Here is a 23890-nt window from a genome sequence, read left to right as displayed (position 1 = left end):
TTTGTATTGATAATTTAATATTTAATACTTATGCATTATTGTTTCTTTAGACAATTTGTTATAGGTTATTTAGACTAAAATATAATACTATATTTGTTTTAAGGTTAAAACACACATGTGGGTACTTTCACTTTAATAACAACTTAATCTCGAACTTTAGTTTGCAACAATTTAGTATCTGTATTTCTAAATCGGTAAAATTTAGGCTTCAAAATTTAATGTGAAACAATTTGGTTCCTATAATTTAAAATTTATAAAAATTTAGTCCATATAGTGAAAAAATTCATAAAAAAATTTTAGCATATAACAATTTAGTTTTTGTAATTTATAAGTTAATGTCGTCCTTATCGATCTACTTATATAAAAAACATAACAAAAATTTTAGCAATAAGAATTAAATTTTTACAAACCCTAAATTATATAGAGTAAATTTTACAAAATTAAAGAGTTATAAATTAAAATTTAGGATTTTTTTAAATTTTTTTTTACAACAAGTGGGATGGGATCAACTCACAGCGCACAAAAATCCTCCCTTTTGCAAAATTTAAGAGAAAATTTGGTAGGGATAGAGAATTTAATGAGCAGCAGGTAAATTTTATAATAAAAGGAAATTTAATATTACAAATATAAAGGAATTAAACAAAAATATTTTTATAAAGGGAATAACAAATATAAAAGGATTAAACCAAAAAAAATATATCGAATTTCAAATTAATAAAAAAAGAATAGATGTAATTTTTGTAATATTCTAAAAGCAATTTAAATTCAGAAGGCTTCGTATAATTCGGATAATCAATGACCACGATCTCGGGAAACTACCTCCCTCCTAAATCTCGCGGTTCATTTTATTTAATAGTAAATCTTTTTTTAAATTAAGATTTCCCTATTTAAAGTATATATATCCACGACTCATTCTTCTAAATAAATTCATATGTTCAAAACCCTAGGGATTGTTGACATCAAGAATTGGGGAGCGCTTCGAATTCATCCTCTTCGTTTGATGATTCGCTCTCTACCGCTCTTCCTCTGAATTAACGCACTCCGGATCAACAGTTCGAGTATGGTAAATAAAGATTTCGTTTCGCGGATTAGGAGTTTTCTGCACGATAGGAGTTCTGTAGGATTCGGGCGTTTTACTCGAGGTATGGCCGTGTTTGATTCTGCTTTCTATAGGATTTTTGTTCTCTTTTTCTACGTTTTCCTTTTCTTTTTCCCAGATTATGATTTTATTTTATGTAGTTTTTGTTTCTCGAATGCTGTCAGATTGATTGGTCAGTTGATTGTTCTTCAACGTTGTGCTTACAATCGCTGGATTTCGGAACCATGAGAAGTTCGTCCGATCCATTCCGCATTCTTCTAAACCTCTCTTGCGTCTCTTCTTTGGATCACTGGCGCGCGTCTTGCATCCAGAGCACTGGGGAGTATCGCATAAGGTACGTCCGTGGATTCTTCACAAACTTTTTCAGATTCTTGTTTATTTTTTATTCTCTAACTTGTCTTCCTCAATTATCCGTTTGCTCTCTAGGCTATTTTAATCGATTCTTGATACAGATACAGAGGAGGGACTTTCGATCTTTGCATTTCCACATGTTAGTGTGGCTTTCATCAAAATTGATAGCAGTGAACGCCGAATTCTGACGGGTAAGAAGAAATTGCGCAAGACAAAGGGATTATCGGCGGGGACGACACATAAACTTCATAAAAAAAGAGAAGGCACTCAGCAACAGCCTCCTTCTGAAGAAGACATATGAAACGTGCATGTGGGTTATTTTTTAGGTACTGTTATTGCTCCATATTCCGTTCTCTCATACCATTTCTGGTAGATTTTCGGTTTCACATTATTTTGCAGAGTTCTTGCGGTGATTGGCGAAGAAGTATTCGGTGTTCGTCAACATATAGGAGTGGTTTTATATGTTGTGAAAAATTGAATGTAAGATTGAAGCAAGTCATAGGTTATCGCACGACAGGTGCGCTTACTTGAAAAGATACTGGTGTGTGCAGTCCTGTGCGTAGTCGACCTTTGCCATGACAGGTGCGCTTGCTTGGCAGGTCTAAATATATAAATAAAAGTTTGGTTTTTTGGGTTTCTGGGGAGGGGATGGCACGGGCTCATTTTACTATTTTTGCCCGGCTCTTCCTCCCCATTCTCTCCCTCTCTCTCTCCCTCTATCCCTCCAACTTTCTATTATTGCTCAGTCTTCCCTCAGTCCACTATTCAAACAACGTACAAACAAAGAGGAATGTGTGCAGCAACTCAATCGATCGTGAGATTGCAACCTCGAGGTACAAATTTTGAATTATATCATATTTTGAAGTTGTTATGGTCTAATTCATAGACCCAACTCGATCACTCACTTGAGATGTCAATGTGGCAAAATTTGAATTATATCATATTTTTTCATGGACCCAACTCTCTCGTTATGCCAATATGTCCTGCACGACTGAGTTTCATATTGTTAAGCACAACCCTTTAATACGGAAGAATTGTGTCTAAAATAAAACTATGTTAATACAACTTTTATGCAGACTCTGTTATACAAATTCTCTGAAGTTATGTGTGTTTGACCACATTGTGTTGCCGGAATAATACTTCTGCTGCCAGCATGTTTAGCCAACGTAGAAAGATGATTCAAATGGGCTTTTATTTTGGATATTGTTTGATTTCCTGTATAAAGTCCAACTATGTACCTGCATTATTGGTCCTTTGGCTGGTGAGACCATTATTGGCCGGTAGTTTTACAAAATGTTGGAGAACCAAAAAAACCACACGGTGGTAGGGTTTATAGCAAGACCTGGGAAGAGACTGTAGTAAAGCTCCAACTTCAAGCCCATATGGAATTGTGGAATTTCAACCAGATTTGGTCTATGGAGGATGCCCATTTCTATGGCGAGCCTCAACATATGGAATTGTGGAATTTCAACAAGATTTGTACTATGTATGGAGGATGCCCATTTCTATGGCGAACCTCAAAATCAAATCTACTCGGCTTTGGCAGGTAGACAACTTTCTTACCCATCTTTTTTATATGTTCATTTGATGATGGTTTATTACTAGGAGACATACAGATTGTAGGCCACATTCAATAGTTTTTTCTGTTGATGTGCTGCTTTGTTTTGCAGCAGTGTCCAGCATAATTTATCTGAAAGATGGTTGATGAAGCCCGTGCAGTGCTCGAAGACCAGTGTTTTACTAGAAGTGATGTTAGGCTGTTAGGGATTGTAATTATAAATATATTTTGTATATTGTCGTCTACGTTTCACTTAGGGTGATTTAATTTTTACTCAGATGGAAATCAATGTAATTAGGCTCCTATTTCCCACAGCCCTAGCCTATTTTGTAAAGGTAGGGGCTTCCTTCTGTAAACACACGTTTCTGGTAATTAATAAAATAACTTTTTTTTTTTGGTAACTTTTTAACAAGAGATTGAATGAGTGTTCAAAGTTGGTCTATCATAATTCATCTGTTTTTTCTAATCGTGTGCATATGAAGTGAATTTAAAAGGTTCACTAATAGACTCATCTCTCAATTTTATTGAGTAACTAAAAAAAATTGTAGATTAAACTATTGGTATGCATGTTATGATGTGTCTCATTTTGCGCTTTTAAGTGGTTCAGTCCACTGTTGACAACCTTCATGTCCAAGTTACTTTAAACTTTACCATGTCTCATCGTTAGAGACTCCCACAAGATACATGAAATCATTTTTTTACTATCACAAGCATTTGGAGCTTATATCACAAGCATTTGGAGCTTATGACACTAATTGAAGGCATCCAAAAAACACATAAAGCTGGTATTCATTTCTTATAGAGTAAGGTTTGAAAAAGTCTTTTTTTTTTTTTTTTCTATTCAGAGAGAGGAGGCTTTAAGTTCTTAGGAAGAGCCGTTCACGATGAATTGCGATTGGTCTAAACCTTCGAGGCAAAGTCAAAGTCACATGGTAGACTTTCATCTCCGTACTAAAGTACTAAAGAAGTTGGGTGTTCCGGGTGGAGTTGGACGGCCTTAGGTGACATTAACTTTTGAAATTGGTTTCTTTAAGAATTATTATTTTATCTTTATCTCATCATTTTTTTAAAATTAATTGGTTGCTTCTATTCCTTCTATTTAATTTTATATATATTTTTAATATTTTATCAAATAATTTAAAATAAACAAAATAAAATTTATATCAATTGAAATCATATAGTAAATTTTGTATATAAATTGAAATTATATAAAACTTTAAATAATTAAAAAATTTTAATTAAATATCTACATAACATTATAATAAGTAATCAGATAGAGCGAAACTACAAATTTAATATTAATTTATCAAACATTTTAAAAATCCAGGAGAATAACAGCCGTCGATTATATCGTTTAAAAAAAACCGTCGATCAAGATAGCTTTCCATTAATGCCAAATCTAACCATGGGTTATTTGATAGAGAGATCTAAACTGCAAACGGATTTCGTTGTTAAGATTCCACGACTCTTTCGTATATAAATACCTAGGGTTGCTTCGTTCACAAGAATTGGGTCGACATATCAACTAGCGAGCGTTTGGATTCATCCTCTTCATTGGATCATCTGTTCTCTACCGCTCTTTCTCCACAATTGTCTTTTAATATTCTTCAGAATCAACAGATCGAGTATGGTAAATCAAGCTTTTCTTTCAGGTTTAGGGTTTATTGAATTCGGCCCTTTTGCTCAAGGTACTGCCGCTTTTGATTCTGCCCTGGTTATTATTATTTATTTTTTGTGTTGTTCTTCTTTTTATATGTGGATCTTGTTTCTTGATTCGACTTTCCTTTTCTTTTTCCCCAGAATGTTGTTTTTTTTGTGCTGGGTAAATATATTCTTTTATCGGTGTTCAAGAAGAGATCCCGACACCAAGAAAATCGATGAACGCAACATCCTTACGCTCAAGCGATTCTTCGTTTCGTTGTTGTCTGCGTTTAAGATCGTCAGTTTCATCGCTGAAATCGATCAATTATCTCTGATATTCTTCCAATCGCTCTCGATTCTGATAACCAGGCGATCATGAATTCTTGCGTAGATTTGAACTCCGTCCAACGAAGAGCTTCTTAACCTTCCAAACGATGAAGAATTGTGATACCATCTGAAGAAAACATCTGCCGATATGGACCCCTGCGAGCCGTAATAGCCGAAGAGATGGAGTTGTAAGAGAAAGAAGGAGAAAGATAACCGGCTTGAAAATTCCAAGATTTTGATTCTGCTTTGGTATGGCCATTTCTGATTCTACTTTCTTGAATTGTTATTACGAACACCTCCTTCAATTTGCACGCTCCCCATAAAATCTATTGTACTTTCTTGTATATTATTTCTGGCCAATTGAAGTTATCATGTTATTTTGCAGAGTTGTTGTGATGATTGGCGGGAATTCCTTCAACCCAACATTTTTATGCGGTTTTATGTTCCCAACGATTAAAGTCTTATGATATATTGTGGGGGTGGGGATTGAACATTGGACTTCTTAAAAAAGAAGTTGCTGGACTTGTGGAGAATGTGTGCTGTTTGTAGACATGGAAAGGTATATGTGTGTGTGTGAAGCTTTGTTGTCATGTAGTTGACCTTTGCCATGACAGGTGCGCTTGCTTGGCAGGTCAAAATACATTAATAAAAGTTTCATTTTTTGGGTTTCTGGGGAGGGGATGGCACGGGCTCATTTTATTATTTTTGCCCGGCTCTTCCTCCCCATTCTCTCTCCCTCTCTCCCTCTCTCCCTCTCTCTCCCACTTTCCATATTTTTGCTCAGTCTTTCAACAGTCCACTATTCAAACAACGTGCAAACAAAGAGCAGTGTGTGCAGCAACTGAATCGATCGTGACAGTTTAACCTCAAGGTACAAATTTTGAATCATATCATATTTTTGCATAGATCCAACTCACTACTCGAGATGTTAACGTGGCAAATTTTGAATTATATCATACTTTTGCATAGATCCAACTTGTTCGAAATGTCAACATGTTCTGCACGAGTGAGTTTCATATTGTCAAGCACAACCTTTTATACTGTAGAATTGTGTCTAACGACATTTAAAACTCTGTTATACTAAAGTTTTCGCCGGCTCTGTTATTTACAACCTTTACGCAGACTCTGTTATACAAATTCTCTGAAGTTATGTCAGTTTGACCACATTGTGTTGACGGGATAATACTTCTGCTGCCAGCATGTTTAGCAACATAGAAAGATGGTTCAAATGGGCTTGTATTTTGGATATTCTCTGATTTGCTGTATAAACTCCAACTATGGACCTGGATTCTTGGCTCTTTTGCTGGTGAAAAATTATTGGCCTGTTGTTTTACATGGAGAAACCATTTCGAAACATTGGAGAACAAAAACAGCGCATGTTGGTACGATTTATAGCAAGACCGGGGAAGAGATTGGAATTTCAACCAAATTTGGAAGATGGAGGATGCTGATGCTGATGTGAATGGGAGCCTCTTAATCAAATCTGGCTTTGGCAGGTAGCTAAGGAGACATTCAGATTGTAGGCCACATTCAATAGTTTTTTCTGTTGATGTGCTGCTTTGTTTCTCTGTATAACTTCACTGCAGTATCCAGCATCATTTGCCTTGAAGCATTCATCATGGTCGGGAAGATGGTTGAGGCTAGAAGATCAATGTTTTACAAGATGTGATGTTAGGTTGATGAGAATTGTAACTAAAATCTATAACTTTATTTTGTTTAGTTGTTTAGGTTTAATTAGGGTGATTTAATTTTTACTTAGATGGCTATCAATGTAACTAGTTCCTATTTCCCACAGCCCTTGCCTATTTTATAAAGGTAGGGGCTCCCTTCTGTAAACACACGTTTCTAATAATTAATAAAATAACCTTTTTTTTATATATATATTTTTTAGAACAAGAGATAGAATGAGTGTTCAAAGTTGGTCAACTTGCAAGTTCATAAACTAAATTTTGATAAACTTAAAATTAATGTAGTTTGATGGTAAAGACATTTAATCCTTAGGGTCATATCTCCCTACTCAATTAGTTTAGACTATCTTTTGAGTTTGAATCCTCACTCGACATATAGTGATATACAATGCATTTCCCAACTTTAGTGTTCTTTTGACAAATGAAGTTTTCTAGTTAAAAAAAAAAAATCACACAAACCTTGAAGTAGGGAAGGAAAATCTTACACTATTCATGTTTCATCCCATTGGTTTAACTCGCTTTGTTGGCTAGTTAACTTATTGGTAAATAAGATTAGTGATAAGATTAAAATAAATATTTTATGATATTTTTTTTCTTTTGAGATAGTTTAAGATAGGATTTGAAGTCTGGTAAGTGCATTATCAAATCTCTTAATTGTATTAATTGTTGTTTAAATGTAAAATGAATGCATCCCAATAATTTACTTCACAGAGTTGAAACTGCCATCAATATTTTGAATTATAAAATCCAACAATTATGAGCTAACTGACGTGGATATTCATTTCTCTTCTTTTTCGGAAAAAAAAAAGTCAACGGATTAAATCAATGCATCAAGAACAATTGAGAAAGTCGTTGGATTTCTTGTATCAGTAAAAGACTGCGACATAAACTCCACGTTTCACTTTATGAATTTTATTTTTAGTTCAAGTGTTACACGTGGCGTGTCCTTGACCGTTGGTTCATTCCACTTTTTCCCTTCGCAGCGTGCACCGGCGGTGGCGATAGGAAAGAATCTTCGGCACTAGTTCCGCATTATATGTCCAAACACAAAATGTTGTGACAATCACTGACGCTGACCTAAACTACTTCAATACTTTGAAGTAGAAGATCCAAGATCGAGGAGCTCCTATCTTTCGGAACTTATTCTTCTGACTGTCGGCGTAATTCTCGGTTAACTGTGTAAGAATCTGGTCTGAGGGAGAAGGGAGGAGGAGGTGGAAGAAGAAGAGCTTGTTTCCGGCACTGCAGAATTGAATGTGTAAGATTCTTGTTTGTTTCGAATCAGTGCGATCTTTTACTATTTCGACCTACTAGAGCGATCTTATGTAATTGATCGGAAATCTTTAATTTGTTACTGTTTGATTGTTGCCTCGACTTTTGACGTTGAAATGCGCTTGCCTTTCAGTCAAACCCTAGTTGTTTGATGGTGATTCCTCTCTGCTGCTTTGAAAGTCTTCTGCCGGCAAATTACTGACATTTTGGCTAGTGAAGGCTCCGGCTCCATCTTACAGCAAGTTCGTACCTAGCAGTAGAATATTCCTTCTTTTATATAACAGAGAATTAATGTTATGTGGAATGTAATAGGTTTGTGGCTGCAGCTATAATGTTTGGTCGGTGGTCTACTTCTCGTCACGAGGAAGATAACAGTGAAGAACAAACTGCATCGAAGGTATGATGAGTCGATGGTCAAAGAAAATTATGTATGTTGGCCTTCTCTGTTAGTTCTCAGATCCATTTACTCTGAATGGAATGGAACTCGTTTGAAATTGTTTCTCAACTCTGAACTTTTTTGAGTCTGATTGGATCTAAACCATCTTTAAGATTTTCAGGATTATGTGTTGATGAGAGTCGTAAATAAGATTTTATGAGTTGACCTCTGAGCAATATTACTAATGTACATGCAGATTAATGAGCTAAGGGCTAAGTTAGGACCCTTAGTCGGACGAAATTCCATATACTGCAGCGATGCATGTTTAAAAAGATATTTAGTTGCTAGGAATTGGAGTGTAGACAAAGCAAAGAAAATGCTGGAAGAGACATTCAAATGGAGATCTATGTGTAAGCCTGAGGAAATCCGTTGGGTAAGCAAGTGTAAGATAGTAGTTTTGTAGAGCCTGATGTTTATGTAAGCTAGAGGTGAAGAGAATGTAGTGAGGGAGTTTCATGTTGACTTTAAACTAATGCTTTAGTTTATCTTGCTCTTAGCCTCAAGTAGCACATGAAAGTGAGACTGGAAAACTTTATCGAGCGAGCTTTCAAGACCGAGAAGGAAGAACTGTTCTTATAATGAAGCCAGGAAAGCAGGTATTTTATTAGTGTAAATCTTGCTGCGTAAGGGGTGGCCTTGTTGGCAAGAACTTGGGATCTCTGGGTCATATCGGCTTAGAGGTCTCAAGTTTGAACCTTTGGATGAGCAAAGCTCAACTCTTAGTTATTAAAAACAAAAAAATGTAAATCTTGCTGACAAGCAGCAATAATTGGAGTAAAAGCCCATTGCTTACCTTTTTTCTTTATTTTTTCAGAACACAAATTCATTAGAGAATCAGATTTGGCATTTGGTATACCTTATGGAGAATGCTATTCTCAACCTTCCTGAAGGTCAAGAACAGATGTTGTGGCTGATTGATTTCAATGGTTGGTCTCTTAGCACCAGCGTGCCAATCAAATCTGCACGAGAGACTGTCAACATCTTGCAAAACCACTATCCTGAGAGACTAGCCTTAGCATTTCTATATAATCCTCCAAGGATATTTGAAGCGTTCTGGAGGGTACGGTATATGCTCTCCAAGATCATGCAATCTCTCTGCCATCTATATGGTAGATACTGATAAAATAACGCAGACCATTCTTCTACCAACATTTGATCAATGTTTATCATTTTCAGGTTGTCAAATACTTTCTAGATCCCAAAACATTCCAGAAAGTGAGATTTATTTATCCTAAGAAACAAGAGAGCGTGGAACTCATGAAGTCATATTTTGATGAGGAGAATCTTCCATCAGAGTTTGGAGGAAAAGCCCAACTGGAATATGTCCACGAGGAGTACTCTAGATTAATGATTCAAGATGATATAAAATGTGCTGCCTTCTGGGAATCTGGTGAAAAGCAACACCAGATCATCAATGGCTACCCCAGTGCAGTGGTGGCTCCAGAGAGAGTGTGCCTTGCAACTGATGGGCGAGCTGAGCCATGAGACCGTATTAGTCACACAGATTGTCACTTGTAACTGCGGCCTAGCCCCTTAAAATGAGTTTCGTTTAAGAACTTTTCATGGTCTATAGGAGATATAGAGGGAAAAGGTTTGTTGAGAACCCTTAAGAATTTTACTGATCTTGCCTAATTAAACGTGATGGAGAAATCCTGTTCTTCTCACTGGTCATCATAGCTGGTTATAACCCTTCAAATTTATCCTATAAAAGATTGATCGATTTGATTGACTGATAGAGATCCAACTATCCTGAAAACAGTGTTGTTCCCTTCTATCATATCTCGAAAACATATTATTCATAGGAAGATACCGAGTGATACACTCATTTGGTAAAGAAATGATGTCACGATGGCTTCTATACACAAGGTTTGAAAATGAACATGCTAGGACACGATGTTATCTTTACAATGTCTCACAAACTGCTGTCAGAGATGCATATTATTGACACAAACCATTATTGTCTACTTTCTGAATCTACAGGTCAAGACTAGTGAATCCAATGAAATATTAGTAAGAGAAATCATATCGCATAAGCTGCCTTTTAGAGTTCGACTAGTTGCCTGGTAAGTACGCACAAGCAAGCCTACTCCCACACCGATCCCCCAAGCAGATACTGAGTCCAAGTCCTACACCAACTCTCACGCCTGAGTTTAACCAGGATAGTTCACCATATTCTCTTTCCATGTAGTCTGTTCCGCAGTACACGTTACTGTAGTCATCTTCATTGTCTTGTCTGTAACTTCTTTACTCTGAAACCTGCACAATGATTGAGTAGACAGATGTTATACAGAACTGGCTTGAGCATCCCATCAGCAAGAAAAATCGACACCATGAAGGAAGCCATTATTACTATCAAAGAATTGTGGAAACAATGGCAGAGAGCAATCCAATCATTAGATAGATTTGTACACTAAAATTGGTCATGTTTCAAATATATGCTACTTTTTGAGAAACGACACAGAAGAATGGATGAAGTATCAAGAGGAGGGTTCCCAAGGAAACTTCAGGAATAGTGGCGGGGGCCCCATTTTACAATTCTCAACATGTCTTAGGAGAGGGAGAGGCCATGTTTGTCAGATGACCCGGTTCTGATAGATCATCAAAGAAAACTTAAAATAATGGGTCGCAGAACAAAAGAGCAAGGTAATGGTGATTAGAATGAGGACCATCCCAGCTAGCACGTTGCTCCCCAGTCCCTATTGATACTTCTTTCATCGATTCATATGCCTTGGATAAGATTCTAAGTTCTATACAATGAGAGCTTTTTGGATAAGATTCTAAGTTCTATGCAACAACATGGAACTTTTTGGATAAGATTTTAAGTTCTATGCAACAAAATGGAACTGTTTGGATCTTAAAAAAGTAGGTTACAGTGCAGGAAACATTACATGCGAGTGAAAAGATTTTTTGATGTAACAAGGGGCTAGTGAAACTTCCTTGTTGAATTATTTCAGTTGAAAAGCAGAAAGAAATAAGATTCAATGTAGAATCAGAAGCTATCAAGAAGCTTACTTGTGAATCATATACAGGATATGAGTCTTTCTGCCGTTCAGTTGTATCATACTCTGGTATTGCATCCAACCTGTGTTTATGACCGTGCTTCCGAAAGCTGAGTTGCAGAGTTTTCGTTATGTCGACGGGGTTTCCAGAAAAGCTTCCAGCAATGTACATTTCAATTGTTGGACTGACCAATGCCTGTCCTGCAACAAGCTTTCCCTTCAAGAATGCAGCATTAGCAACAACTTCAGATTCACAGTTCATGCTCCATCCTTTCTTCGAATTGCTCTTTGATGCTCTATTATGAGACAATTCTCCAGATTGAATATGATAATCTCCATTGAAAACCTCAAACTTCAACAACTCCCCATCAACTTAATGGAATCAGTGCTCACAAATGTCGCTTCTTCCGAGTTCTTATCGACCCTGTCTCTCCTGAGAACCGAAGAAAAGCCTTCCGAGTAATTGCTGCTTCTAACACCATCTCGTCCAAATGGGTGTTGGTGTTGGAGGGATATGGTTCAGAGTGTTAAACTCCAGGGTCAAACCATCAACCTGGAAATTTAATCAAAGCCAGGGTGATGGAATTTTAATGTTAGATAATGGGTAAGAAGAGCTCATGATCAGCTGCTTCCCCATTTGCTCTTGATTCACAAGAGAGGAGCTCGATCGTCACAGCAACCCCTCAAGAAACTGATTTAGTTTGAAGTGATCATGAAAGTATCTGAGAAGTTCTGCAGGTTGCAACTGGAAAACCAGTGAAATCTGTTGTAAGATAGAACAAACGAATGTAATTAGAGAGAGATAGAGATGATTACATTCGACATTCCAATCAGCAAACAGAAAACACAGAAAAACTGCAGGAGAGAGGCAAATTAAACACCCACAGACGAATTTAGCAAATTGATTCTGAAATCAAACCTACCCAGAAAATTTAGAATCCACGATCTCAATCTGAGCACGAATGTCCATTGCTCTCGCACCCACAATAATCCAGTCCTCAATACCAAATGGCCATTTTCCAGCAAGATCTTATTTACGGTTTCTGAATCTGAAATGAAAAAAAGGTGAAAGGAAGTTATCAGACAAACGACAGAAATTAATTTGTCTTTGTTGGAAATATTGTATGAGACGCGGCGAAGGGAGCATATCTGAAGAGAATGGACGTTTTCTAGTTTTGAGCTTTGAGAGATGAGCTTATCCAATTTGCAGGTGTTAAGACGAGGCCTGCGCCCTCAAGAGGACGGGAGCTTTATAGAAACAGATTCGATCCTCCATTCCACATGTTCTACTGAAAACATAATTTCAATTTGATTATTGTAGTTTCGAGAGTTTAATTCAATTGACTCACTAGGATTTAAGGTTAATAGAAAATAGAAAAAAAAAATAAATGGTGGGTCTTTTGAGTGGATAAAAGACAAATTAAGGATCATTTGTGAGGTTTATTAAAATAATATGAACAAAATTGAAATTAAAGTTAAAACTATAAAGTTGGAATCACATGGACAAAATTGTAATTAAGCTCAAATTATAGATACTAAAATTATAATTTAATCTTTAATTTTCTATTTTCCTATTTTAATCTCTGAATTAAATTTTTTTTTTAATACGACAACGTGTGAAAGTGAGAATTCGAACTTACTACTTATGGTCGTAGATATGTATTAATCGGTTGAATTAAGTTCAAGTTTGTTTCAAATTTAAATTTTTCCGTCCAGGTTAAAATTTTAATATCACTTAATAGGAAAATCTAACATATTTTTGCATATTTTTTTTTAGAACAACATTGAAGTGGTTTCATTGCATAATTCTACCTTATTAAATATAACATTAGTGTGGACATTAAGAAATTGGGCCGAGCTTTCAGGTAAGTTTGCTGGTCATACTGCAATTGGGCTATTGGGCTGTAGACAGCTATTGGGCTGAGCCGCTGGAGACTGTAGCCCAACCTTGGTAAAAGGGCATTAGGGCTTTTAAAAAGTGAATTTTCAGTCAAACTATATATATATAAGTGTATTTGCCCTTTAAACAAAAATTATAAATAAATAAAATAAGTAAACTTTAAGAAATGTAGTAAATAATTATAAAATAAAATAATGAATAACTTTCCATTTTTGGTTTTTGGTACTTGATTTTTCTATTTTTTGTTTTTTGTTTTTAAAAAACAAAAAAAAATTGATAATTGATTTTTGTTCTTAAAAAATAGAAAACACACATTTTGTTAATTATATTTGGTTTTTTATTTTTTGAAAAGTTAGAGAGCTAGAGATAGAAAAATTATAAAGTAGAGATGAAAAAAATAAGATTCGTTACTCATCTTTGGGAATAAGAGTTGGGTCAAAGAATCTATAACGGAGATTCTCACAACGAAAATTATCAGTTTAGAAATAATGTTAATTATCTTTTAAATAAAAGGGATAGATATTGTCACTTAAGATTGAGCATCAAACTTGAATAATATTTTTAACTTAAAATTTGTTATTTTTCAAATGCTAAATAGAAAATTTGTAAGTCATGTGTTTTTAATTGATTAAAAAAATCAAATATTTTTAATTGATTCAAATTTGTAAGTTATATCTTTTTTGTTTTTCAAATTGAGGTTGTGAGCATGGCCATTAATTTATATAAATCTCACATCGAGAGGAGGTGAGTTCAATCACCCTCCCACCCCACATTTTGTACTAAAAAAATTGTTGTTTTTCAAATTTATTAAAATTTACTGTTTTGCAGATGATAACATATATTGGATTTTAAATATAACAGATGATTAAATAAAGATTTTATTCCTTTTCTTTTCTATTTAATATCAAACAAAAAGGCTGAAAAGGAGATCAAACTAAAAATAAATAAACATAAAAATAAGCGATTTTGATCTTTTATTATGAAATAAGCTAAGAGATAAATCGATTTTGATAAGAAGATATAAGAAGATGACCATTCCTAATCCTATTAGGGAAAAAATAATATTTATTTGCTGAGGGATTCCTCTATTTAAACTCAGTCAGCCCCCAGTTCTTGTTCTGTAAATTCCCATCGCCAGCAGTGGCGTCTTGGATTCCTCTCTTCTCTGGAGCATCACAGGATTCTCTATTTTCTTTTCCACATTTTTGTTCTTTCCGTTTGTATTTTCGTTTCTCAATTCTAATATATCTGTATGAATTATTTACTAGTTCAATCGATTTTCTTGATACAGAAAGAATACAGAGGAGGGAGGCGCTCGATTCAATGTTTACTTCTCCAAATCTCGGCGTGGATTTCTTCAAAATCGATTGAACCTTCGGTGGCGATGGCAGAAGAAGACCTATCATGAAGAATATTTGAAGATTCCTTCCGATTGATCGATCGATTTTCCAATGTTCGACATCGAATTAGCGATTGCCAGAGTTCGGAACCACAAGAAGTTCGCCCGATCCACTTCGCATTCTTCTCAATCGCTCTTCCAATGTGTCGCTGCGGATTACTTTTACGGTGCTGTTACTGCTCCCGAATCGCGCTTTCAGGTATATTATTTCCGGCAAATTTTGGATTTCACGTTGATTTGCAGAGTTCTACATTCAAGATTTGCATTCTCACCGCTGATCGTGAGGGCTTCAAAGGTGTAGCATCCACAATCTCTATCTATGTTGTCAATTATAGATAATAGCGATGGGAATTGTGGAGAGGTGAACAGGTATTTGGCTGTGTGGTCATGTACATAGTCGACCTTTGCCATGACAGGTGCGCTTGCTTGGCAGGTCAAAATACTTGCAATAAAATTTTCATGTTGTTGGGTCTGCTTGGGGAGGGGATGGCATGGGCTCTTTTTTACCTTCATCTTCTGCCCGGCTCCTCTCTCCATCCTCTCTCTCCCTCTCTCTTCTTCGGCTGTTTCTATATTTTTGCTCGTACTTCTCTGCTATTGGAACCTGTGTTATCAAATGTACGAACAAAGAGCGGCTTGTGCAGCAATGGAATCGACTGTGAGAATTCAACGATGAGGTGCAAACTGGGACAAGTGAGTTTTCGCATTTTCAAGTATAATTTTCATAGCAATTTTTCCCAACGAAAAGAAAAATCGAAGTACTTTATTTCAACACTGAAAAAGTTTGAATGATTTGGTTTAGCCCATGATTTTTGTAGCATCACAATGTTTTGTCACCTTACATGTTTTATTATCATACGACAAACGGACTATAATTAGCATACCTTAATCTAGAAGGATTGTGAAATTGAAACAACGGCCACACTAATTATGAACATTCTCTCCTATTTCTTGCATTTTATGTGAAATTAGCATATAATATTCATCTTTAAAAATTTGTCAAACAGATTCTTTTGAACTTCACTTCGTGTCGGGTGAGATTTAAATTTGTATAAAGAAAATTTTCAACGGTATGTTTTTTATATTAAATTGGATAAATTACAAGTGAGAGGAATTTCAGTTATTGGTATTTTTGGCAAAAATCTTTAATTTTTTCTCATCTATTGTCTTTGATTATATTATATTTGTTTGTTTTTTTACTTTGAATTTAATTTGAGCTCTTTAATTGTCTTTTCAATGGCCATGTATAAGTTTCTAACTGTTATACTCTCAATTGAAACTTTTTCTTTTTCTAATTGGTTCTCTCTTCTAATCTCGAGGTGATTGTGGTCTTTAATCAGTTTTTCCTTTTTTTTTCCCATCAATCTCATCCTCTTTTTATATGGTTCTCTTGGAGCATAAAAAGAAGAGAAAAGAGTAGGGAAAATCAAAGTTGTTTATACACTTGAATAATTCTTCGTGTAAGTTTGATTGAGAGATAACTTCTTATGTAATTTTGTGAGTTATTTTTTATTTGTGAAAAATCTAAGTCACGGAATAAGGCGCATCCACCGTTGAAGGGAACTCAAGCACTGGTCTACCACACAAAGGAAGTTGTGCTTGAAGTGTTATTTTATGCATTGTATTAACTTTTGATTTTTAATATTAGTTTCTAGACGTGGCCTTGTGGGGTAAGTTGGAAAACCGAACCACATTAAAAAAGTCTTTGAATCATCTCTTTTATTACACTTTATTTTAATTCACCATTACAATAGATTAATAGTTTCTAGATCTATAATATTGAGGACGTTTTAAATAGTTTAATATTTTAGCATGTTAATCAGGTCACTTCAAAAAGTTTGTTTTTAAACTTTTAAATTTGCCTACGATTTATTTCTAAAAGAAAGTGTAAAATAGGTTTTTGGACTAAATTTTGTATGTAATAAATTGTTGAACTTTAGAATTAGTCTAATAGATTAAAATATATTAGATGTAAAATTGAAAGTTTGACAATCTATTAGACATTTTTTAAAAGTTTTGAAATCTATCGAACTCAATTCTGAAAGTCCATGAATCAAATTCTTAATTTAACAAATTTGTTCGAAAAGAAGTATTATTAGAAATACAGAAGAAAGAAAAAGAAACTTAAAAATAACTATTTTCATATTTGTAGATATTTTTGGGGTAGATTTAAACTATTTAAAAAAAATCTGACCTAAAAATTAAAATGATTTACTTTAAATTAAAAAAGATGGAGCTTTTATATTTTCTAAACATAGTTACATACAAGTACGTAGAAGCCTAAAAGAACATGGGTGCCTCAGAAAAGTAAGTCGGGCGTACACGCCACAGGGCTAGTAGGTCTACTTTTGATTATTAGAGAAGAATTGTATTACATGTTCCTATTGTTTCAGCTTACTCAGTTCGTTGGTTCATGTGGACATTGATTCAGATGAGATTATCAAGCTTCTGCGTGGAGATGACGAAGTCTTAACCAAAATTTGGTTGACCATTCAAGAAATCAAAAGTTTGAAAGATTTATGTAGGATAATTTCCTTAAAGTTAATATAAAAGCAAATTTCTGTGCTCGTATACTTACAATGAGAGTCCATAAGAAAAAGGAAAGTGAGATTTGGAAAAAGTTGTATCCCTGGTTGGCTGATTTGTCCAGCAATCGATATCTTCTTTAATTTACTAATGTTTTTTCATCCAGAAAAAAAAAAAAAAAAAAAAATTTTGAGGGCGGCCGTCCTCCCATGTCATATTTCTTGTAATTTCCAAAAAAAAGGTAGGTCTTTTACTTCTCGTCACACGAAGATTTTTCTATGTTAAAAATTGTCGGAGTTTCTATATTTACTTTTTTATTATTAGATTCACACAGGAGATACTTTGTGGACTTCAGCAATTACTTTGTGGATTTCAGCAATTGGTATGTTTTTGTTAACATTGTCACAGTTTGAATGGCGTTGTATCATATGGTTTGTGAATAATAGTAGGTAACGGTATTGTAAGGATGAGAGATCGAAACTCAGTATTCACAATCTCTTAGTTGTAATACATACCAATTACCGTTGAACTTCTTTCATTATACTTAGTTGTTGATGTGCTCTGTCACGACTGCCAATTTTGCATATCCAAAGTTTAAATTTTAGATGATTAATTTGATTTATTTTCTTACCTTGGCATGCAGGTTTGATTTTTTTTTTTTCCTATGAAAAAGTATCTAAATCTATTTTAAAGAAATTCTTGGATCATTCTCGAAGGATTTTTTTTCTTGATACATAAATAAATAAATAATTGAACCTACATTGAAATGTTACAAAGGCAAAGGAGAGAACTAAAATATCATAAAATTTCTCTCCTGCAAATGTCATGAAAACAAAAGGCCCAATTGAAATATTTTCACATTTTCCTCAAATGTTTTAAGACAATGTTTTGGTTTCACGTGTAAGTATTAGTGTGTCGATTTATAGAAGCATTACAAAAAATTCTAAAAAAATATTGTTAAGGTATTGGAGCAAGAGTTCAAACTCCTGTAATGTTACTCCCTCCTCATTTAGATATTACTTCCTCCTCATTTAAAATTGAACATCTTTGTTGGGCCTTTCGCTTAAGCTTTTAAATTGAGGGATGATTTAACAAATATACACCGTAAATCTTTCGTCGGAGAACCAGAAGAAGCATCTCTTTAGCTGGAAAGGACCTTTGTCTTCTCATTCTGCAATTGTGGAAGAGCGTGGAACTTGTTTGGTCTCTGAGAAAATTGTAAGAACAAAAAGGCTTCACTTCAAAAATTGTTAAGGCCGCCACATAGTCTTCTGTGCACATAATATTGCCTCTTCTTTATGAGAATAACTCATCCGAACCTCCCAATGTAGACTCTTGAGTATCCCTTCTAATGGATTCATAATTGCCAGCTTCTCACGTATAATTACCCAACCTCCCGGTCGTAATATACGATCCATCTCAACCACAATCGATACAGGCTCCTTGCACCTACAATGTCGGTATGGTGATTCGTTCTTAAGTTAAAACAGTCAATACCACATGGCAAGAGGAAGAGAACAAAGATGTTCAACTTCTCACCTGTTCTTAAGCCTTGAGAACAAATGATCTGCGTGCAGAAGGTCGTATGATCGTGGATAAGTTCCAAAAGACTCACACCAGTCGTGGTAGACGCCGACCAGACCGCGTTCGAAGATTATCGGAAGTGTATCTGGCACGTGGACTGGGATCACATTCATCACCCAAACCTTCTGCTGCGAGAGAGCAGCTGCAAACCTGTAAAAGGATGTCAAAGTTTCTGTTTTTAGCACAAAGAAATAAATGGGGTAGGAGATTTATCCTTAACCAGGCTATAAAATTCATGTTTGCTATCTCTTGATCGCTCCACTTCACTTATAAGTTACATATCAAGCAGAATAAGATTGAAGCAAAATCTACTGTGTTCAGTAGTTTGATGATATCGTACCCCCCATAAATGGCTTTCATGTCCATCACATTTCGCACATTCGACCAATCAATACCTATTCCAGTAAGATATGACTTCTCAACAATGGCTTTCCAGTGGTTGGTGTCTGCAATTAACTTCTCTTTGTCATTGCTCAACCACTCGGGAAAATTTTCAAGTCTCTTCGGCCATTCCTCAGGCCATTCTGTTCCACGTTGTTCGATGGCAGTTGGAATGGTGTGTAAGCAGGTTCTCAGAGGCACGTTCCTGTTTTCAATCAGAAATTATCAGGCAACAAGTAAATAGTCCAGATTTTAAAGCAGAAAACGAAGCTGGTGCTGAAATTCGAGTAAATAACTTCAACTTTGTATAGACTACATCTTGAATATGCTCACTAATTGTAGACATTTTTCCTCGGGATTATTATCATGTCGAAATCCAATCGCAAAATCTGAACTGGGCAATCTGAGACGTGGACAAAAATTGAAATTGGCCAATGTGGGTTGCTTTCTTTCAAATGCTTCTCTTGTAATTGCCTGATGCTTCTTTTATTTTCAATTATTTTAGACCCAAATCAAACTTTCAGGACAAAAATTTGTATGGCACCAAGGCATCAGGCGGGGCAATATAACTAAGACCTAATGATTTGAAGAATTATAAATTTCTCTAAAGCATGCTAATGAAGGAATTACCAGGCAGCATCAGGGTTTTCGTTTTCCTTGCATAGAGGTGGATTTTTCTTCCTTCTCAACTGATATATATCATTCGATTCAGGCTTCTGATATATCTTAACACCCACTTCACTGACTTCATCCGTTTTATGTGCCAGAATGTTCCAACAAATTGAGGCCGTCAATGAACTCATTGCTGATAAGAGAAATTACAAGCATTTCATAGATGAGGGCTAAGGAAGAATATTAGAATAGTTATAACTCAACAAAAGGAAGAGATGCAAGCAAGAAGAAGAGTGTCATCATTTGGTTAAGGCAACATTTCGAAATTAACTTCTCAGAATTTCAACATCTACCATATTCCACTTACTAAGTAAGTTTCCAATGATTTTCTCCACTAATATTGACAATTGATTTGTTATTAAATCTTCTTATCTTATTTTGAAGTTACTCAACCTATAAACTGAGAACTACGTGGAAGAAAAATTCTACATGCATATCTATGTTTAAACTTCCATAAGGAGTACATAATTGCACAATAAAGTATAAAATAGATAATAGATCAGGTTGCATTAATAATATCAGTTTTAGAGCATAGAACTTCCAACCAAAATAAATAAAGTAAAAGACTCAAAAAAACATATATGGCGAACCTTCTTCATCTTCAATGCTGTCATGTTTAGTGGACAAGATGAAGTATCCACCGGGTCTTAAAATCCTATTCATTTCAATAAGAAGCTTGCCGTCTAGAGAAAGAGATAACAGAAATAAAACCATTTATTAGAAAAGGTTTTCACTCATTTATGACGTGATTGAACTTCAAGAAAGAGATTAGAAGGTGATCAAACCATTGGAATGCCAACTTCTGCTGCATCCCCCACAATGAATGGCATCAAAAACACCACTAGGGAAAGGAAGTCTTCTACTCCCAAAAGGGCTAACCACAGTAGGAAATCCGCGCTCAAGTGCAACTTGAGCCAAGTCCACGAGGTCATCCTTCAAGCCCAACGACAATGTTATAACATCCTTTTCGAGAAGAAAACCCCCTAAACTTGCATATGTGCATCCAATTTCTAGCACCACGCGAATATTCTTGCCCCACTCGATATCGGGTACCATCTGCCAAATGCATTTAAATTTAAACCCATGAATAAAAACATAAGATTTTGCTTTATAATTCCAAACAACATCATGATCTAGTTGCAATATTTTCCTGACATCTTGGTTTGGGAAACTTAAAAAACCTGTCTAATTCCAATTGGAAAAGGAGATGCAATAAAAATGTACATTCTATCATTTTATCGTACAAGATGGATAACCTATGGAGAGATTAAATGTCTTTCACTAGACATCCACTTCCAAATTACCTAACTGTATGAAATGACAAAAATTCTTAAACCAGAAACTTTGAACATCAAATTTAAAATAAGATCAATGTTTGATAGCAATAGTACTATCATTAATACATGAAAGAGAGTAGAACTCAATTGGGAAGTAGACGTATTACATTTCCTAAATCCATAGATTATGAAAATTAAGATAATGGACACAAGTTTTAAGCAAGATGCAAAAGGTTTACCTCTTCAATGGACTCAAGATAGTGAATAACCCCACCATTGAGCTCGGAATGATTCTGAGGAAATGTAAGGAACTCTCCAACTTCCACCAGCCAATCATGCTTCTTGATGAAAGCAGCAAGTTTTGGATGTGCAACATTCTTGTAAAGTATCTGCAGAATTTTTTGCTATCAGAAAGGATGTGAAAGTAATTCACGTATCCTCAAAGTGATCATTTATAACCTAACAAATGATACCTTCGAATTGCTCTCTGGCCAGGGCACCGGGGGCCTGTATCCGTTGGGAGGAAGAAGCACAAGGCACATTGGAGGTGCTTTAGGGCAACTTCGTTCCCTATGTCGATAACCCTGCTGTTTTACCACCCCAGCTTCAATGTCAATACAAGGAATGTAATTGTACTTGCTTCTCGCTCGGCATAGTTTCCAACTATAATGAGCATTTAGATCAAACAATGGACCCTTTCTCTTGACCTTTTTCCCTTTATCTTTTTGCTCAATCCTCTCCTTAAGTTCCTGATCTAGCTCCCCCAGATCACCTTCTGTTTCAGCTTCTTCATCCTTTAATTCTGCTTCTTGACCATCCACCACTTCCTGTTCTTCCTCCTCATTTTCCTTTTGTGTATCTTCTTCATCAGATTCCTCTGATCCTTGATTCTCTTTTTTTGCTACTTCTGATTTATTTTCTTTATGTTTCTCATTTTTCTCCTTTGCTGCTCCATGCTTCTGTCCAGATGCATGATTACGTGGAGACTTAGAATCAGAGCCGTTAACCTTTTTCAAATCCTTTCCATCTAGATCGGATTTCACTCTCTCTTTCCTATCTTTGCTCAATTCACCCTTATCTATTTTCTTCCTATTATCAACTTGAGCTCCAGAATTTCTTGCCCTCGTGTTTCCTGTTACGGGTTCACCAATGTTGTCGAAACTTTCCCTCTGAATCGTCACAGACGTGGAAGGAGAAGCAAAAATAGACCAAACGACTATGAAACAAAGGCCTAAAATAACCACTGCTGTCAACTTCGCGCACAATCCATACGAACGCTTTGCTTGGCGAGCCAACCGAGCTATCGCCATCTGTCCCTCGACAGATACGGAAATCTTAAATTATAGAAATACTAAGCAGACAGAAATCCGATCCAAAGATAGAACTCACAGAGGAGAGAACGCATCGGAACTAATAGAACACGATTGCGGGAATAGAATTAAATTACTTTGAGGAATATAGAAATCTGGAGCAAAATACAAAGATCCGAGAACCTTACAATTGAAGTAAGAAATCCGAAGTTACCATCTGAATCAAAGCGAATAGATAATACTCGTCTTACTCTTCAATGCGAAGCAGAATCAACATCCAGATTCAAACAAGGAAAAGTCCAGCAAAAGGAAGAGATTCAGATAGCTTGCTTGCATTAGCAGCAAAACATCAGATCCTGGATTTTGAATAACGAAGAAGTAGCTGAGTTTAATTCCCAAGTAGAAACATGAATTGTTCAAACCATCGCTCTCGTGGATGAATACTCCCTTAAAATTTAAAAAAGAGAAAAAAAAAATAGAGGCAAGTGGTTTCGCCGGAACCAGGAGCTAGCGTGAGAACTGTGGAAGAGGCCGGAAACTGCAGGCAAGAGAGCGAAACTTCCGGGAAGTAACGGAATATGCCGGCGGCGAGCTCCGTGGAGTGCGTGCCGCGCACGTGCAAATCAGCTTTGCCACCTCTTTTTTGCTTTCGCGCGCGTGGAGGAGAGAAAACAGATTCGTCGCCGTACCGGAAGAAACGCAATTGGATATTGGCGGATTCACTCAAGTTTTCCCCGTTTTTTTCAATAGTTTTTTTTTTTTTTTTTCAATTTAGCTTTGTTTTTTACTCTTTTAGAATAAAGGTTTAAAACTTTGTTCATTAACAAATTTAATCCCTAAATTTTGATATTTTCTATTAAAAATTCAATAGATTTTCTAATTTTAAAATGCAATTATGCTTAAATTTTTATTTATTATTTACACTATTAATTGAATGATATCATGATATATTTATTAGACCGATAATAGTTATTTGTATTTTTGCATAATTATATTCTATTTTTAATTTATAAGATTAGTTTGTTATAAAAAAAAAATGAACCTTAAATTTGAATATTTTATAAGCTTAATGCTCTTGAGTCCAACAATTGATTCAATTCTTCTCCTATCATCTATCAAAATATGGAAAGAATTGTCCGGACTCTATTTTTCGATGAGTGAAGGGGAGGGATTTCATTTTATTTATCATGCTAAAACAGGTTTAACATACAAGTTAAACAATCCTACTTTTTTTTCCTACATTATCATTCTCCTTTTTAAATATAACTTCTTTACATCTAAACATTTAAACGAGTGAGATCTCAATTCATAGAAATGATGTTTTTCTAACGATGTGTTTGAAAGTAATTTTAAACTTTTGTCATTGACAAAATCACTTCCATTGTTTGATAAATTAAAAAATTGATTTTTTAATTTTTAAAGTACATAATAATTTTTTAAAATCAGTTATTGTTAAATCTATTTTTTCAA

At 35.2% G+C, this 23890-nt stretch overlaps 2 protein-coding genes, 2 long non-coding RNA genes and 1 pseudogene across 12 annotated transcripts; 3 read left to right on the top strand and 2 right to left on the bottom strand.

Moving 5' to 3' along the window:
• The first annotated feature begins 919 nt into the window (after window positions 1-919).
• LOC111008828 (uncharacterized) lies at window positions 920-3409 on the top strand. Of its 6 annotated transcripts, none has more exons than XR_015788744.1 (5): window positions 920-1142; window positions 1264-1433; window positions 1552-1760; window positions 1850-2996; window positions 3121-3409. It is a non-coding gene; the product is annotated as an uncharacterized LOC111008828 (long non-coding RNA). The 6 variants fall into 6 exon arrangements; XR_015788742.1 differs by having other exon boundaries at window positions 1552-1776; XR_002601168.2 differs by having other exon boundaries at window positions 1552-2283; window positions 2527-2996.
• A 1045-nt stretch (window positions 3410-4454) lies between these two features.
• LOC111012473 (uncharacterized) lies at window positions 4455-6851 on the top strand. Of its 2 annotated transcripts, XR_002601583.2 has the most exons (4): window positions 4455-4696; window positions 4809-5225; window positions 5362-5847; window positions 6099-6851. It is a non-coding gene; the product is annotated as an uncharacterized LOC111012473 (long non-coding RNA). The 2 variants fall into 2 exon arrangements; XR_002601582.2 differs by having other exon boundaries at window positions 4456-4696; window positions 5362-6851.
• Window positions 6852-7688: 837 nt separating this feature from the next.
• On the top strand, window positions 7689-10102 carry LOC111008160 (Sec14p-like phosphatidylinositol transfer family protein). Of its 2 annotated transcripts, none has more exons than XM_022280771.2 (7): window positions 7689-7922; window positions 8070-8178; window positions 8263-8333; window positions 8569-8745; window positions 8870-8968; window positions 9187-9432; window positions 9549-10102. In XM_022280771.2, the coding sequence occupies exons 3-7, from the start codon at window positions 8268-8270 to the stop codon at window positions 9855-9857; spliced, it is 897 nt and encodes a 298-aa protein (XP_022136463.1). In that variant the 5' UTR covers window positions 7689-7922; window positions 8070-8178; window positions 8263-8267; the 3' UTR covers window positions 9858-10102. The 2 variants fall into 2 exon arrangements, with proteins under 2 accessions (XP_022136463.1, XP_022136456.1); XM_022280764.2 differs by having other exon boundaries at window positions 8249-8333.
• A 95-nt stretch (window positions 10103-10197) lies between these two features.
• On the bottom strand, window positions 10198-11930 carry LOC111008771 (uncharacterized protein At1g01500-like; annotated as a pseudogene). The gene is made up of 2 exons (XR_015788819.1): window positions 11385-11930; window positions 10198-10628 (listed from the first exon to the last, which is right to left on the bottom strand). The product of XR_015788819.1 is annotated as an uncharacterized protein At1g01500-like (transcript).
• Window positions 11931-18022: 6092 nt separating this feature from the next.
• LOC111010805 (S-adenosyl-L-methionine-dependent methyltransferases superfamily protein) lies at window positions 18023-23133 on the bottom strand. Its single transcript, XM_022284369.2, has 8 exons — window positions 21584-23133; window positions 21350-21499; window positions 20619-20889; window positions 20424-20516; window positions 19792-19966; window positions 19121-19366; window positions 18736-18930; window positions 18023-18645 (listed from the first exon to the last, which is right to left on the bottom strand). Exons 1-8 carry the CDS (start codon window positions 22418-22420, stop codon window positions 18447-18449), a joined length of 2166 nt encoding a protein of 721 aa, XP_022140061.1. The 5' UTR covers window positions 22421-23133; the 3' UTR covers window positions 18023-18446.
• Window positions 23134-23890: the final 757 nt, after the last annotated feature.

Source organism: Momordica charantia (assembly GCF_013281855.1).
Source record: "Momordica charantia cultivar OHB3-1 chromosome 11 unlocalized genomic scaffold, Mcharantia_2.0 BLBB01000011.1, whole genome shotgun sequence".
Classification (NCBI taxonomy): Eukaryota; Viridiplantae; Streptophyta; class Magnoliopsida; order Cucurbitales; family Cucurbitaceae; genus Momordica; species Momordica charantia.
This window is presented reverse-complemented; position numbering and strand designations above follow the sequence as displayed.